Source organism: Plectropomus leopardus, chromosome 8 (genome assembly GCF_008729295.1).
Source record: "Plectropomus leopardus isolate mb chromosome 8, YSFRI_Pleo_2.0, whole genome shotgun sequence".
Classification (NCBI taxonomy): domain Eukaryota; kingdom Metazoa; phylum Chordata; class Actinopteri; order Perciformes; family Serranidae; genus Plectropomus; species Plectropomus leopardus.
The window spans coordinates 28,350,410-28,368,865 of NC_056470.1; the positions used below are offsets into that span (position 1 = coordinate 28,350,410).

An 18,456-nucleotide genomic window follows, 5' to 3' on the forward strand; every position below is an offset into this window, starting at 1 on the left:
GAGTCTATGGTCCAGAGTCCTAAACTTTGACCAAGAGTAATAGCGTTACCTAAGCATTAGCTGGCTATGTTAATATTAGCTTATATATTATATTACCGTTCTTTGTGCAACCTCAAAAGTCGAACAAAGTCAGAGGTTTATGCATCTCTGTTATTGTAAACCTGTCTTTTTTAACTACCACATAGTTTTTGTACATTAACAAAATTAGCTTTTATTTTATTTATTTATTTGTTTTTAAAAGGTGCTCAGTAAGTTAACATGATCTCTTTATGGTTCTTTCCTGCAACTTGATTGGATGCTGTTGGATTGGTTTTGAACAAAGTGGATCTGGGGAATTAAGAGCTGACTTGCCAGGAATGAACACGATTAACTCTGTCTGAATCAGGAAATGAGCTGATTTATGGCACAATTTTTAAATAAATTACTTTGAATCTTTGGGGGAAGATATCAAGTATTTTCAAGTCTAAAGGCTCAAGTCAAAGTGAAGCCAGGAGTCACTGGTGTTGGTCCAAATTAAGCTAAAGTCCTTTTTGATTTTGTCAAGTTGAGTGTGAAGTTATCAAAAATTTATGACTCCAGTTTGACTCTGGTCCAAGTCATGTGATTGAACCCTCTCCTCTGTTAATGCACATTCTCAGGTTTTATTCATCATACCGCAGACATATTAAGCAGTAACCTTATCTCATGTTGGGTATCAGCCAGATGATCTACAGGCAGTGGTGTGTCAGTGTCCAGGAGGGAGTCTTTGTTTCCTGCTTCAGAGGAGGTATCCCTCTGTTCCAGCTAAGGAAATGAGTCACGAGTGTGTGCCAAGGTTCAGGTTTCCGCGTGCTCTCAACTTTGGCACCATCCGGTACACTGACCAGCTCCCACAGCTTCATAAGTACCTCTCAACGTCATCCATATCTCTTACTTAACCCTATTGCGGTCTTATCTGACCGGCATGCGCCCACTGCTGCCTCAGCTCGCTAAAGTGATAGCAACAGCTCTCCACACACCAGTGGAACGTGTATTTTTACTCCGTGTACGTGAGGACAAGGAGCAGGAAATAATGGCCATACAGGCCTCCAGCATGATGGATTCTGGAAACAGACAGCATGGATAAGAAAACAAACACTGTTTCTTTCTGGTCCACAAAAAGCTCTGTCAGGAGGATCTTCTCATCTAATGAATAGAAGGTCGACATTTATCCCTTTGGGCCAACCAAAGGCTCTGGATAAATCCCTGGCCCTCAGACACATCAATCATGAGAATACTACAAGCAGAGTATTGTCCCCTCGAGCAAAAACAACCCATTATTTGACCTACTGATGGTCTTTCCTACAAGTATATTGATGAATCGAGGAGTGTTTCAACATGCCCACTGCAGAGAGGCACGTCCAGGGCGTCGCCAACGCATGCTGGGATAGACAGCCGTGACCCTGAGAGGAAATTATAGAGTAGAGAAAATAAAGGTGCAATATTCCTCAGGATTATTTGCTCTATTTTCAACCATAACACACTTCTCACATGGCTTTACTCGTCCTCTAATTATTATCTTACAGGTCAGTAAAAAATGTAAACATCGAAACGCCAGATAAAGAGAACAGGTGCTGTGTGACGCCCGTGAACTTCACACACCGATGATTATCAAAGGAGAGCAACTTCGGAAAACATCTTTGACATGAAGGGTGCATACGTGGCGTGCATTCCAGTCGCAGCCTGCTCGCCTCTCGTATTGAAAGTGAGGTGATTGCAGGTTTTTGTGCTGTACAGACATAATGTAGCTGCAGCTTCCCTGAGATGGAGCGCAGTCGTCCAACTTGCCACGTGTCCACCGGGCCAGCCAGCCACCATCTGCCTTGAAGACAAGACTGGCACTCTCGCTCGCTATAAAATGCAGCTGGGAGAATCAACAGCTGTTGAAGAAGAGCTCTTTCCAAATAACAAGGGGTGTGTGTTAAGGAGGGAGGGAGGGTTACTGTACATGAAAAGGAGGATAGTGGGGATGTGAGGCGGATGAGTGAAAGCACTGTGTCTTCAAAGATAAATCTGTCAGCACTCATGCAAAAGCCTTTGGTAATAGCCGGTTAACAGTTAAGTGTCAGAGTGCAAAAACAATCTAAAATGTTTTTTTGTTTTGAGTATGTGTGACTTCAGCTCCATCTTAACCTCTAAGACAGACATTGTTTGTGCTCATCAGTGAAAAAATCTGTCATGCTGGAAAAAAAGTGAGAAAAGAGTGCATGTGGCTCTCTTTGGCAGACAAATTTGCACGCCAACATACATGTATACAGTGTGTGCATGCAGACATAGGATGCACAAACGCATACACACGCACATTTGCTCGGCTGCTTCAGTTTCAATTAAAATAAAAACGATTTCTCTTATCTCTCTGAACACCCTTCCTCTCTCCCCTCTTTGCACGCATCCTGGAGACACCGGACTCCAGGTGAATTTCAATGTCAAAGACATGAAGGTAACGCAAGCGCTGCAATCTGTTCATTCTGTCAAGTGGTTGTGTGTGTAGGTGTGCGCGTGCACTTGTGTGTACTGTATGTGCAATGTGATTGGTGGGGGGCAGGCCTATTCATCTGTCTGGTGTGATCGTGGCTCTCTGTAACTGGGCCCAGGCGTGAGTATGCACTCTGTGATCTCCCAGATAAGAGTCATCCATCTGCTGTGTGTATCTGTCAGGGCCCAGGCAGCACCGCTTATCGCTGCACTCATCCATTTCCCTCAATCATACTCACCCTATTCCCCTTTTCTCATCCCTCTGTTTTCCCCCCTTCTGCACAGTTCAAATGCTGCGCTTAATCTTGATTAGCTGACAAGCGGACAATCACGCGTACGTGCACCGCAGTGTTGAAAACCTGCAGGTAAGTGTGTAACATGCAGCTTCTGTAGACATGCACATATGCATGGAGGTGCATAAAGGAATTCAAGCTTTCACAAACAAGCACGCAAGCATGTAGTGCAGAAACAAACCGGCGGGGCCCCCAGAAATTTTTCATATGGGTGGTCAGATTGGGCCACTGAAAAATCTTGGGGTGGCACACCGACACCAAAAGGCCGTAATACACCCATGATCCATCTTTTTTGACCAGCCACCAGGAGGCGACCGAGATGTTTTGGCTTCATTTCTGTCATGATGTCCATCTTTATTATAAAGTCAATGATCAATACATGAGGCGATTCATTGTTCTTTAAATAGCCATGTTGTCCTTTTCCATAAAAAGGAAAACATACCATTTTTAATATGAACAAGTAGGCCTCCACTGATTGTAAGGTAAAAGAACATTTAATGCGAACAAGCCTTTCAAAATTTAGGGCAGGGTCATGTGTACCCATGGATCCCATTTTCATTTACATATACCCTTTTGAAAAGGGCCATTCCAGTTTTTCCCTCACCAAAATTTAACTTTGTGGTTAGTTAGCCCCTTTCCCGACAAGCTATGCTGACAGTCTTGCCACAAATGGATGCCTTCGGTTGTCTAGATTCACAAAATACCACGACCTTCGCGGTAGCTAAATGAATGAGTGTGCCACAGCCTCTTTAGGCCCAGACACACCAAACCAACATCAAAGACCTAATGGCAGCCACGGTCTGCACTGACCACACTGCGAAGTCTGCAATCAATGGCTAACAAGCACATATGCTCTGCACCTGTTTAAGAGGAAATAACTCCAAACTAGCAGGTGACGCCAGTCTGTATTTGTCATTAAAAAAAGGAAACTGGGAGACCAACAGCACAATTCAAGACGCTGATCAGCCAGTTAGCACATTAACAATACAACCTGATGTCAAAGGAACGAAGGATATTTACCGTATGCAACACAATACATACAAACTGCTTCTGCTAAAGAGCTCAATGGCTAAAAAAATAATCTTGCCTAATATAACAGGTTTTCCTCAATCTAATACCCTCACTTTTTTATCTCTTCTGTGTGCTGAGCTGAACTGCCAATCAGAGTGATTTCATTCACCCATGAGCTCTGACGATGATTCAGAATCATCCAAAAATAAGCTCACAAGGGCCCATGTGAGCCAATGGGGGCCAAAGGTGCGGGACACGCAGCAAAAAAAAGAGTGCCAAACGCTCACTGCCAGCCCGACATTGACTAATGGCTGACTGTTGGCTTGGTGTGTCAGGGCCCTTAGGTTGTCCAGTTTCACAAGACACCACAACCTTCACACTAGCTTAAAAAAATAGTGCACCACACTTAAGCCTCATTCCCACTGCACAAAAAAACAGCTATCATCTGGCTTTTTTATGCAAGCGTACAATCAGCATTCACACCTGGGTCAAATGACTCTGCAGTAGTCGCGTATTTATCCCCTCTGACTCCGATCGGCATTGATGGGAACACAACCCCCGGTGAGATGCAATGATGCGCTGCAACTAATTATCACCCGTCTCCACCTACGCAGCGCTAAACTTCGATCCAAATTAGTCCGAGCTTGAAAGAGAAACTGAATAAGTAAGAGATATATGAAGAGAAGAAACCACTGTAAAGTATAGACCTCATGCTGCTGTCTGCTGTTTACCTGTTAATGATGTCAAACGGACACCAAAACAACCCCCACACACATACTCGTCCACTGAAGAGTGTGTACACAGCTCTGCTCTACTGGCAATGGAAAAGCTGTCTATAGCCTATTTTTAGTGCTTCTGCCCGTGTTTAAAAACCGGTATAAACACACTAATTTTGGTGGAAAACGGGTATTGAAAGGCAATTAGCCTCAAGTGATTTTTGCCAGGGAGGGCAGCAATGGCAGCAGGGGGGGGCTTGGCCCCTATTTGGAGGTGCCACTGAAGCACACACACAGGTATTTAGTATTCAGGGGCCCTACCTCAACCTATCAGACTACAGATGTGCCTCGGAGAGCAGCACCAGACCCTTTCGTTTTACAGGAGAAAATTTTCTTCCTTCCCAACATCAATCACACAGGTGAAGAATGAGCTCCTGTGTGTTATCTTTTCATTTTTCAGTCCAAAGTGAATCCGTCCGAGTAGCAGATTCCTAGGAACTACTTTGTGAAACGTGAGAGCGTGAAGCAGCTTGACAAGATGATTTGTGTACAGTAGCAACACCAGCTCAACCCAGGGGAGTGTAGTTTACACTGGGGAATCCATTTAGGCTTTTGCCACCCTATACATAACAAAGGCTTCACAGGCAACCCTCAGACCACAAAGCAGCCCCGAGGATGGCTTTGTTGTCCCAGCAATCTGTACTTAGTTTGTCACGATCAATATTGTAGGAACCAACCCCATTATTAATTCATAGTCATAAAAACATGGTGTGCTCCGTGGTGGGCTGAATAAAGCTGCTTCAAAGAGGAGACAAACACTGTGTTTCACATGGGATCATTACATGGGGTATAACGTGTTTCCATCATCAGTATTAATAGTATATGCCCATCCGAGACTGCATACCCTGGGTGCTGCTGGGCCTACAGCAGGACAGGTTTTTGCTAGTGGAATATTTATAGCTGTGCATTAAAAGTGGAATCAAGGGTTTAAGTGTACCATTGCAACACCGCTGCTGTTCCTTTGTCTGGGCCTGTCCAAAAATGTCTTGCCCGGGGCTATTTGCAGTGCTACATTGGAAATGTCAGATATCACACACTGCTGTCATATCAAAGCTGGAATACATTAAAGAACAGCTGTATCTCAGTGGGTTTCGTTTGATTCTTCTCTTCAAGAAGAACGTGTTGCAGCCAAGGATATCAAAGAGGTGACGTTTAGGTAAATAAATCCCACATGTACGCTTTGCTATTTAGGAGTTCCCGGGACTTCAGACAGTTGTGTACAGGCAGGATTTAATTATTTCCCATTAAAGCACATCAGAGAGCTTCAATGTTGGCATCAAAGTGTTATATGATATACTGTATTCCCCCATAACTAAAATTAACACCTCAGCCAACAGATGTGACTATAACCTGAACTACACTGCCATCTTGTGGTTCTGTTGTGCACAGATTAAAGGACATTACTTTAAGTTGAAAAGTGACGGGGACATAAAAGCTCAGATGAAGAAACATTATTTAAATGGTCTCCAACATATACAGTTTGAGACAGTGAAATGTAGGAATCTGTCAGGGTAAACTATTATGGCAGCTCAGGGGGAAAAATGCATACAGGCAAAGAGGGATTACTAGATGGGCCTACCAGGCACAAACCCAGGGGCCCAAAGTGTCCGAGGGGCCCCTGGGCTTCACTTGCAACAATACAAAATAACTACGAAATGGGGAAAACAATCACAGACACGAAACAACTACAAAGAAACACAAAACCATAAGACTGATACAAAATTACCTGACAGAACAAAAGGACTACAAAAGTCAAAAACAAGACAATAAGGCAAATCAATCACACAAATGTGTCACAAATGACTACAAAGTGACAGAAAACATGCAAAACAAGCAAAATTACCCCAAACAGATCCCACTGAGTACAACAAGACATGACCAGAGAGACACACAATTCTGTTTTTTTACACAAAACCACTAAAAATAATTCATAATTCACCCATGCATACAGGTGTACTAGAATAAAAAATAACATTATGACAAAAAAGATTACGATGAAACATAAGGCATTAAACGTTTCTTATACAACACTTGTTAAAGTTATTGCATGTTTTTGGGTCACTCTAGAATCAGACAGCCAGAGGAAGGATTATTTTGGCTTACATTACTTTTCGGATGATGCACATTCGTTTCTTCTATATTATATTACATTGTGTTGTATCTTTTTTTACATTGAATATAAACCTTTCCCAAAGCATTTTATTTTGTTGGTTAACACTTCTTGGTGCAATATAATTTTTACAACATTTTTGGCAAATTTTCTTTTTAAAAGTAACAGGGGCCATCGCATAACTTGGTGAGGAAATGTACGTAGCGTTCACAGCTTAAATGACAACTATGCACAAATTCGAGTTCAATGGCAGACAAGCTCATTGTGCAGAAAATACAATCACAAACGAGGTCAAACAACTGCCTATTTTATTAGGTCTGAGTCAAAAGGTGGACATTTATCTTTAAGCAAACAAAATTAACCAAAGCAACAAACAAGTAGGTATCTTTAAACTACAGTGTTCTATAAAACACAGCACACAAAATATAACTTTCTGATCATGTTTATGAAAAAACTCCAGATTAATTGATAAATTCATCCATGGATTAAACACGTGTACTTGTCTTATCCAAAAGACAATGCTGAAATATTATTTACAGGTCATTACTAAGAAAAGTAAGCGAATACAAATACTAATTTGTTACAGTGCACCCCATAATGTTGCTGTGAAGTTTTTAACGACATTTACCGACACTGTGCACAGAAAAAGCCTTAATGTTTTCATTCTGTCTTACAGTTCATGCTCACAGGCATGCCTTAATGTGGACGTGTAGAAAAACATAATATCAACTTTTTAAAAAGATAACACAAACCTTAAAACACATTACATGAAAACAAATCTTAAATGTTTTAGAAAGTAAAGTCAAATTAAGTTAAAATTCTAAAAGGGTAGAAAAAAAATCCACAAAAACGTTGGTAAAACTACGCCATGATTTTAAACATCAGAGACGGTTTACAGGTTGTGACGGGGGGATGGAGGTTGTGTTTAACAAGACTGAACATATAGGTGAAGAAGGAAAAACACAGGTATCATATTAAAACAATATTTGTTCCTATTTACTACAGTAGAGTACACGTTTCCCTATACACAACCAACAACCACCAGAGTGTGTAAATGTCTGAAAATGTCAAAATCAGTAAGATTCTTTCCATAAAACTACCACCATGATCATCCCTGAGAATAAATTTTGGTTCAGTACTCAGTGCATCTGAAACGTACTGTCATTATTGTCAATTTATCTAGTGATGTCAATACTAAAAACAGCCAAACTTTGCCTTGAAATAACCACTACATAATGCCACTGAAGGTTTCTGCATTATTATTTTTTCTTTTTAAATAATTTTCAATGCAACATTTAATGCTGACAAGTAGCGGCACACAAGACCTCGCCGACGTGTGTGCAGGCTGTTTTACGATGCTCCTCATTAAATAGAAGGACACTACGTGTATGAACTGACTGGCATAATATGCCTGAGAACCAGTTTAAAAAAGAATATTTTTGCAAAAAGTGAATCAGAATGCACAGTACCGAGTGTATAAAATAGAGGGGAAACCATGCTGCCTTGGCTTTATTATTGTTAACCCTGATTTAAAATGCTTCTATGTTTTTTTTTAGGTAGAAAAAAAACAAAAACTGATATTCTGTGCATAAAAATGACATTGCTCTGGTATTCTATGTCAACCTGGGCGTCCTCTTCCTGGTCTCTGGTCCCTCGATGACTCGCCTTCTTCACTGACACACACCACCTCTTCCTATCGGCGCCTTTTCAGGCCTCCTCCTCTTCCTGCTCACTGTCGTCAGAGCCTGCAGAACAAAAGGAACATTTATGATTTCCTGATATAAAAAATGATTACACCCCAAACTCTTTATTTAGTGTCAAAGCAAAGCATGTTGAGATTGTAGGATAAAAATCAGCTTAATCAAACTATATGAACTACTATCCCACAGGATTACAACCCCTCTACTGATTGATTGTTGTGATAGTTGTCTTACCGTCAATCACAATTTCTCCACCACCATCATCCTTCTCCTCTGGACTCTCATCTGAGGAGGAAATATTTCCTGTCTATTCAGTTCAGCCTGCATTACCCAGACATTTATATAGTGGCTTTTCACACTGTGCTTTCCGAGAGCAGAAGTAGGCAAAGACAGCGGAGACTTAGATCTGTCTACTGGCCGATCGTTAAAAACACACAGTCGAAGGTAAAAATTTATTTGACAACGAAGACCTGACGTCAGGCTACGTAACGGGGCTAACAATTAGGCAAGCTAACAGTTTTACGCATTGAGTAACAGTCTTATGTTGAATTTATGGAGAATGAGTTACTTCCATCATGTAGTTATTCACAGCTTAGTTTTATAGTTTTAAAAAGCAGTTGAACTTCTAATATTCTCTCTTTTGCCTGGATATATGCAGCGTCAGAGGTGGTAAATGGAGCTAAGTTGGCACACAGTCAAGCTTTTATATTTCGATCTAAGTGTAATGTCGGGAGGCACTTAAACTTACCAGGTGGAGGCTGTAAGGCACAGTGATGGCGAGGGCGAGGGCGAGGGGCGGGAGCTGCACTTGCTGAGGCAACATCCTCCTGACATCAACACCAAGACACTGACCGGCCTTGTTATACGCCAACTGTCGTGTCTGGCTTCCTCCGCATCCGTTCAGACAAATCTCGACGGAAGAGCCCCTTTTTTAAAGACGTCTGAAGTCTGAGTAGATGTTAAAATGAAGACTGCAGACACAGGCGCTCCCATTGAGAATTTTAAATGTGGCGCCCTTGTAACCGACCACGCTCACAATCCATCATGCGCTGGAAAGTCATGAAGACTTGTGTAAGGCTGCATTGGCTAGAACAACACAGGACACTGCAGTGACTTTTGCAACGTAATAGCACCATGGTTTAGCTCAATTTCTCAATGGGAGCAGTAAAGAAGTAAGGCCGAATCCCGTCTTAATTTTACCGCTTCCCCTCGTTTTCCCGTGGCATCTAGCCCTTCAGAACCGAGTTACAAGGTGTTGTGTCTGAAATCTTCCCGTATGATACAGGACGACATTAAAACCCTGATATACATCATTGGTTGTTGTCAGTGCTGGGGACTGTCGTGCACAAATCAGCCACAACATCAGCTCGCTAACTGGCTAGTTAACTACCGAGACACTGGCATACTTGCAGTTTCTTTTTGGTATATTTGTTATAAAGAACTGTGATAAAATAAAACACTTAACTTCCGTCTTGCTATATCACTATCTTCTTCCAAATACTTATTTTTATCAAAAGGCCTTCCTATAATCTCTTTATAATAGATTGTTTTATTAATATAATACCTGCAATTCTACTTAAGTCTTGAATTGTTGCACTGTTTTGATTTTGTTCTTAACCTCTGATTCTAAATTTTTCTTTAGTAGTATAGTAGTAGTAAGTATTTTATTTATTAATTAAAATTATTAATTTAAAAATCAACAATTTTTCCTGTGTACTGTTCTTATGTTTTTTTCTTTTGTGTTGTGTTTTTAATTTTTTTGTCTTGTGTTTGTTTTGTGATTTTTAAGTTTGCAGCACTTTGTAACATTGGTTTTGATAAGTGCTATATAAATAATCTCTATTATTATTATTATCATTAACTTAGATAATATGATGACTATCACCGTTTTTAAATCATTATTAACAAAGAAAATAGATTTTTGGGTTTCTTTTGTTGGTTGTGCAGTAATCTTGCTGATGGATTCTCAAAACACTGGTTACACTGACACACTAGTTTGGAGTGTGTTTTTTTAGGGCCATGTAGCCCAAACAGTTTGCCTAACCGTCTATCCCAACAAGACTTGGGACAGCCTACGCCTTGGCGTGAATGAAAGGGATAAGGGCTGCTAAGTGATAGGGGGGAAGAGTGTATTGAGAGTGGGCCTAAGTTGTCGTTGCCTTTGTATACTTTTGCTCTCGGAAAGCAAAGCGTAAAAAAACACCTATCACAGCTACAACACAAGCCAGTGAACTTGACACTAACAAGCCCTTATAGCCTCTCATTCACAACCGACACAATTTCAAATACTGTGAATTTAAAACACTGAATTATTCAACAACGGCTATCTACCATTTTCAAAACATGTTAAAATAAGTTTAAAATACAAGCAGGTGTATTTAAAATCAAATCAAATGTGAAAGGCGTATCTGTGTGATTATTTATAAATAACTAGTCACTCTTCCCTGATTAGCCTTGTGGACTAGTGAGATTTTAGCTGCCTTAATATGTTCTACATTAGCACTGACCAGCACTTGGCCCCCTCTCCTCCATTTCTTCTTCTTCTTCTTCGTCTTCTTCCTCCTCCTCTTCGTCATCCTCCTCTTCCTCCTCCCTACTGTGACCTTGTTCAGCTTCACCAGCTTCCTCACCGGGCTCATCGTCTGAGTCAGAGATCACCACACACTCATCTCCATTTCCGTTGTCAGCTGCTCTGGCCCCGCTAGAGCCACCGCTGTAAAAAAAAACCCAACAAACACACACACACACACACACACACACACACACACACACACACACACACACATTCATGTCAATAAGACACACTCATTGTGATGGTATGCATCCCACCTGGTCTCACCGGCCGGAAGAAAAAGGGGGGAATCAGGAAACTGTAAAAATTTTACACATGAACTATAACTTTAAGGCCCTGGGGCTGAGAATATTTCAAGAATTTATAGCTTAATAAGTGGTTTGTCCACTCACTACACATCACACTGTATACGTCTGTGACTTGAGCACAAATTTGAGAATCTCTTTGATTTACCTGCCGTTCTCTCTCGGCTCCCACAGAGGAGTGAGGTAGTATCTCAGAGGGTCTCTGTACAGGTCGTCCTTAAGTATCTAAACAGCAGCACAGAGGGCATTTCAAATCACTTAAGTTCAGTATGTTTGGATACATATTCACTCTGAAGTGTTTAATACTGTAGAGCAGTATTAGGGACAAAAACCCACACTCTATCCTTGCTGAAGCTAGTTACTAACCCGTCCCTGGTGACCGAGTGTGCAGCGGTGGGAAATGAGAAGCCGACTTTGCATTTGTTAATGTGGAAACTGATGTGTGTAATGTTGCAACCTCAACCCAACAGGGATTTCAGTGCATTTATGTGCAGCTCATAAACTCTGAAATCTGTACTTCAACGACCACATTCTTATTTTCATTTGTTGAAAAACATACCTGTCATTACTTTCTTGTTCTTCTTCAGCATTTTTAATGATTATCTGCCAAAACCGTAACAATATCCAATTCAGTTCCAAATAGGACAATTTTTACAATTCCATTAAAAAATAGTGCAGCATTATTTTTTCCATAGTTATTACACTGAAAAAATTATTATTAAGTTATTAAACTGACTTTTTGGTGAATGGGATAATGTTATGATTTTAGCATATAATCATTATCATGTGTTGAAAAACAGGAAAATAGGAAAGTAATGACCATTGTATAATTTTCAACAAAGGAAAAAAGTTTAAAAAGCACCCTGTGGTCCCTGTCGGGTTGATAATGGCCAAGCCAATTGTTGATCCAGTAGCTGGCTTTGGCAAAGATATAAACCCGCCAACTTTTTAGTAGTCTTAATTTTGTCCCTTATACTGTGCCAGATAATACATTAAACACAGTCCTACTAATCTTAGTGTAATGTAGCACTTGCACACACAGGAAAACAGTCATGATTGTGTTGCTTCAAAATCTTGCTACTTACTATTGCTTCATTACCCTGCTAATCTGAATGGGTGCATAGCCCTGAACAATACTGGTCTATCATAAACTGGCAAGAAAGCTGAATAAATGGAGAAAAACATTATTCAGACTTTAACCCTGTTCCAGCAGACAGCTGTCATAAAATGGTTGCAGATAATGGTTGTCAAGTAAAGTCCTGTTTATTTAGAGCATTTTGTGTTACAGTTTTGCTTGTAGGAAAAGTGCTACACAAATGAAGTCTGATTCATTTATTCATTTTAACACTCGGTGACCCTTGTGTGGCGTGTATATTAATGCATCGCTCATCTCGCTGAACTCCGTGTGCTATAATCGTGAACGTGTGTCAGTGTGAGAGTGCAGTCAGCCGTACCAGTGCTACATCGTCTTGTCCTGGGTTGCTATGGTCACTGAACCAGCTGAAGAAGGTCTGATAGACGCCACGCGACGACTTCCGGGGTTCACTGTGGGCCGTCAGGTTCTGTCCACGGTGCCACAGGATGGGGTTGGAGAATGACATAGGAGATCCTGAAACAGGAGAAGCTGGAATTACAAGGTGAGCCAGAATTTAATGGCTGTGTAGATTTTCTCAAAACAAGGACAATACTCATCTTTATTACTTTTATACTATTATATATTTACTCATCACACCTCAGGATTTTTTGGCAGTTGTTCCTGAGAATGTGTTGTTCCTTTTATTCAAAAATATGACTGAATGTACCCTGCCGAAATGAAATGTTTAGGATGATCTTGTACCAAATGGAAAACAAAATTTACTCATCAAATGTGCATATATTGCTGATACATTATACATATTATAACCTGGCTCTATATAATAAAACGACCTTTACAGTGTCATGATGACAAGTGTGACTTAACACTGCACATTCATTATGTATGACAACTTTGCCTTGACTTAATTACCATGATTATATTTACCTCCCATGCCGAGGTGCAGCTCCTTCATTATGATGTTGTTCTGGAAGTACGGGTTCCGTCTGAAGTGGAAGCGGATCCTGTAACCCAGTTTATTATTCTTGAAGGACTCGATCTGAAAACAACACGAGGAAACATCTGAATGTTGCTACCAGGCATATTAAACAGCTGAACCTTGTAAGAGAACACCAACACTTCCTACCTCGAGATCAGTCATGTAACTGAGAGCGTCTTCATCCGTCTCATCAATGTGAGCCGAGAGATGAGGATGGTTCAACAGCTGGTAAATTAAAGTTAAGGAAAACACAACATATGTTTATTTAGATAACTCAAACACAAGATAGGGATGGAAAAGGGAGGACTTCTTTTAAATTCAAGGATACAGCTGTCACCCAGAAGCCAGGGATTGATTTTGTGATGGAGCTGCGCTGATCCAGATGTGGGCGGCGCTGACGACTTATCTTCAGCTCCAGCCGCTGGTGAAGCCGAGCGCTCTTCTTCTCAAGAGCTTCCAGTCTCATCTGCACCTGCGCCAGGAGAGCCACCGACTGTCTCATCTCTGGGGCCATCTTAACTGACACAATGGCACACTCCCCATCGTCATTGTCCTCATTGTCTGATGGGAAAGAGGAGCTCGGAGTGGAGGAAGACCCAGATATGGATTCATCACCTTCATCTGCTTCTGGCATCTCATCTGCATCTTCTCTGTCAGTGCTGTGCACAGATGTGGAGCTATCTGCAGCAGCTGCCTGCGTTCTAGAGCCTGTTCTTGAGGACTGGTGGCCCCCGCGTTGTTTAAATTTGCTCCCCTGTTTCACCTGTTTGGCCTTTTCGGATGAGCAAGGAGTCTCTTGGCTGTCTTCCCCGTCTCCTCCTGTGAGACTGGCAAGAGCTTCAGCAGCTGCTATGGCTGCTGAGTCGCTTTGGACCAGAGAAGCTGAGGGACCCTGTTTTGTCCCTGTTGTCTTCTCTGTGTCTGCCTTTGCCTCTGCAGACCCATGTGCGTCTGAGGACTGTGGCTTTTCTGTATTGTTGGCATTGTGACCATCAGCACTGGAGTTGTTGACAGGCAGTGCACTGGTGCCATCTGTGCGGTCTGAACCCTGATCTGCTTGCACAGCAGCTGCTGTTCCTTCCCTGTCTCTTCCCTCGCTCCCGGCTATTTCTTTACTCTCAGCTTCACTGTTTTTGCAACTTTCTGTAGCGACCCCCGCTTCATTTGATGCGTCACTCACTTTTGCGGACTTGCAGGGGATAGTTTTGCTTTCATCTTGGTCTGGTGATGGACACCGTTTCCTCGATGCAGAGTCAGCGGACTGTTTGCAGCCCGTCACTTCACTCATGCTAGCTAGCTAGCAAAATAGCTAACAAGCTAGGTAGCCCGCGAGCACAACTAAAACAAACTTAAACGCAATTGACTACACCACTGAGCTAGCTACTTAGATACAAAGCAATTATTTTATAACGCTGTTTGTGATGCAACCTACATTCTCAATGGAGCTTGAACAGGAAGCAGCTCGTGTTTCTCCGCGGCCTTGTTAGAAATTAGCAGGCTAATGCTAACGCTACTTAGCTCACGTTACTCAATGTGTGTGTCCTCGCAGCGATGGCCGCTCCACATTCTCCAGAATAAAAGTCCAAACATGAAATACTCCAAACGGGCAAACCTCACCGTGCTGTACGGCCCCTGGAAACAACCCACGTTCTTTATATTAGTTTATGTTTGCAATATCCGTTAGCTTACTATCCGTGCATCGACGTGACAGAAAAACAATGCTCTGATTGGCTACGGCACGCCGCGCTAAAACCTCTCCACCAATCAAAGACAAGGGTGTGTTTATACGGCAATCTGTCTGTAACGGTGGTTTAACTGCGCAGCGAGCAAGTGCAGCAGCTGACGGCTGTCGCGAGACAAACATAACGAGAATTTGTGCAAAATATCCTGATATTTATTTAATATCCAAAAAGACTGTTTCATTAATGAATGCATCATAGCTCATTACGTCCTATCTGTCGGGTCGTTTCCTGAACAGGCGATTATAAATGAAGGAAATTTGTAAATTAATCGCACACATAGTTCTAGACCTAAAAATGACAGACCACATGTAAACAAGGATTTGGCTCTGTGAATTATGTGGGGGCAGTGGGTGTAAACTAAGAGTATTCAAATGGCTTTGCATGGGGACCACTTTTGCAAACTGACCAGAGGCCAGATGCAGCAGCTCCACGTTTCTAGGATTTTATAGTATTTTCTATGATTTTATGGTATTTCTAGGATTTTAGGATGATTTTAGAATCTTATGACGTTTCTTGGATTTAAGGACATTTCTCAGATTTTAGGACATTTCTAGGATTCTACAACATTTTTAGGATTTTAGGGCATTTCGAGAATTTTAGGATGTAGGGACTTTAGGATATTTCTAGGATTCAAGCACGTTTTTAGGATTTTTGGATATTAGTATTTTAGTAGTATTTTAGAATGTTTTTAAGGGTTTTAGGATATTTCCAGGATTTTAGGACATTTTTTAGGATTTAGGAATTTTCTAAAATCTTAGGATGTTTCTTGGATTTTAGGAAACTTCTAGGATTTTAGGACATTTCTAGGGGTTTTTTAGGGGTTTAGCTACAACCTCTGTCAGGGTGCGGGGGATCCTCGACTTGCACTTTTTTGATTAAAAAAAAAAGCTCTATTTTGATGCTCTTTTATGCACTCTGGCTCCTTAAAAGTACAAAACAATTCCTGGTGTGAATCACTTTTTTTAGAATTTCGAATAAGAAAATGGCTGGGGGGGCACCCAGCAGCCTATCTAGGGGGCCAGATTTGGCCCGCAGGCCATAAGGAGACTATCACTAGCGTAAACATTTGCCTGTATTGTGTGATGGTTTAGATAACAGCAGGGATGTGTTCATTCTCAGAAACAATTTGCACGCTGAAGCGTCCTTATCAGGCTCATACAGTTTGTTTGTTTTTTATTTCCTTTCTGGCAACAAAACCAGGCGCTATAAAATAATCTTTGTGTCAATAAATGTCCAGGCCTAGGACTCTGTGTTTCTTTCGGGTTTAATTTAGGGACTGTTCCTTATTTATCAGAGGGAACGCAAAATGGGGAAGGCCCTTTGGATATTTTTAAGCACTGGAGAGGGAGCTACATATTTAAAGACATTTGACTTTAAATGGTTGTATCTTGTATTTACTTTAAATACTCCCAGAACCCCTAAACCCCTAATATGTTTTAATGGGGTGTTAAATAAATAAATAAATCTTCAAAATCATACTATTTATCATAGCCAGAGATTGTAGAAAATTGTGAAATTAGGATATTTATGGTGTTGGGAGGGTCATGCATTTTCCCACGGTCACTCAGGGAGGCTCATGGAAAATATTCATAGCTATAGGAGGGTCAAGTCACATCCCAGCCACACCCCTACTCTGATAAATAAAGTACAGTCCTTTAGTGTTTTTTTGACCCCACGAAAAGAGGCATATTTTAGTAGACTACATGAGTGGTGTTGCATAACAATCACAGCATCCAAAGTAGGCTATTCCTGTCCATGCTCAGATCATCTGTTATATATTGGATGACAAAACTGTCATCAGTGAGGTCCATTAAATTTGCACAGACATAAAAACAAACATGATTTATTATAGCTTACACTTGTGAATAATTTAGGATTGCAGCAGGTGCACGTTGTAACCAGTGGTGGGAAGGTTACTTTTGAAATGTAGACATATGAGGTCTCAGTAGGGTTTTTTTTTATAACTGAACACAGACTATTTTACATGTGCTTTTATTAGAAATTTATTGACCAGAGTTGGAAAAAAATATTAGATGCATGGCTTAAAAAAAAACAACAAACATTAGGCTGATTCTTATTTTTTAATTATATAAATAGCTTATATATTTCGATCTGGTGCTTTTATATAACAATGTGGGCTGAAGCGTTGGACAACCAGGCCTAACAACGCTGCTGCTGGGCAATAAAGCTGAAAAAATGTCTGAAAATATGCCAGAAGAAGGTATTCCTGCAAAACGTAAGCATGCACAGCAAGAGAATGAATGTTATATTGCATATAAGCTTTTTATCAAAAGGAATATATTTGTGTGTAACCCCTTTGGAAACATTTCAATGAGTGACTGAAATTGAATTCAATTTTTGTTTTGTTATTCAGGAACTGTAATGGATTACAATTACATTTATGTTTAGTTAATTTTACTTTCATTGCATGAAACTGGTTACTCCCCAACACTGTTTGTAACACATACATATAAATATGCCCAAATTATGCAATATTAACCCTTTGAAACCTGGAGTGACATCACTTGGTACATCCTGGGACTGCTTTCAGATGCCTGTCATAGATTATTTTGAACACTGAGCAGATTTGTGTGATTTCTTCTAAAACCACAGACAAAAGGCAATGAACAAACTTGGTCAGAAATGTTTCACAAATTGCAAGAAATTAGTAGATTTAGAAAAATATTTTTGAAGAAGCCAGGGGAAAATGTCTTGAAAAAAAAAAAAAAAAAAAGCTACAGGGAAAAACTATATTTATAATAATTTATATAATAATTACATATTTAAAATGATGTTACAAAAATTACTATATTTTTAAGCACCTTTTCTAGGTTATTTCAGTTTACTTTTTTTAAACTTTCGTTGTAATTTTTTAAATGTATGTATTTATTTCAACTAATTTTCAGGTAATTTTCTTTTCTTTTTAATTTTTTTAATTAATCTATTTTTACAGATTTCTTGCTAATTTTGGGTAATGTCTTTGTTCATTGCTAATTGCCCCCTTCTTATGTTTTTGACAGAAATCAAGTCAATTTTTGCTCCCTGTTATATGGATTATGAAGGTATTATGGCCTGTGTGTTATTGTGGCTCCAGTGGTGTCTTCGTAGATTTTTTATTATAGTCCACAGATGGTCTCTCAGTTTAAATGTATCATATCTTAGAAAGACTGGCTGATATATTACATCTCCCATTTCTAATAGTGGGCGTTTAGCCAGCCCGAACCAAAACAGAACAGGGGGGGAGTCGCAGGATTATACCAACTTAAAAGACGCATTTGGGCCATGGAGAACCCTGTAGGTCAGAGCTAAAATTAGAGGCTGCTCCTTCCGCGACAGCAGCCAAACTGCGATGCATAAAGTCATGTAAACCAGGGGGATACAC

The 18,456-nt window shown here is 40.6% G+C and overlaps 1 protein-coding gene across 4 annotated transcripts; it reads right to left on the reverse strand.

Annotated features, from left to right (window-relative positions):
* Window positions 1–6,974: 6,974 nt before the first annotated feature.
* Window positions 6,975–15,060, reverse strand: tspy (testis specific protein Y-linked). Of its 4 annotated transcripts, none has more exons than XM_042492223.1 (8): window positions 13,661–15,060; window positions 13,480–13,557; window positions 13,281–13,392; window positions 12,715–12,884; window positions 11,409–11,485; window positions 10,891–11,096; window positions 8,618–8,668; window positions 6,975–8,428 (listed from the first exon to the last, which is right to left on the reverse strand). In XM_042492223.1, the coding sequence occupies exons 1-8, from the start codon at window positions 14,618–14,620 to the stop codon at window positions 8,391–8,393; spliced, it is 1,692 nt and encodes a 563-aa protein (XP_042348157.1). In that variant the 5' UTR covers window positions 14,621–15,060; the 3' UTR covers window positions 6,975–8,390. The 4 variants fall into 4 exon arrangements, with proteins under 4 accessions (XP_042348157.1, XP_042348158.1, XP_042348159.1 ...); XM_042492224.1 differs by having other exon boundaries at window positions 12,715–12,869; window positions 13,661–15,059; XM_042492225.1 differs by lacking the exon at window positions 8,618–8,668.
* Between the last annotated feature and the right edge of the window lie 3,396 nt (window positions 15,061–18,456).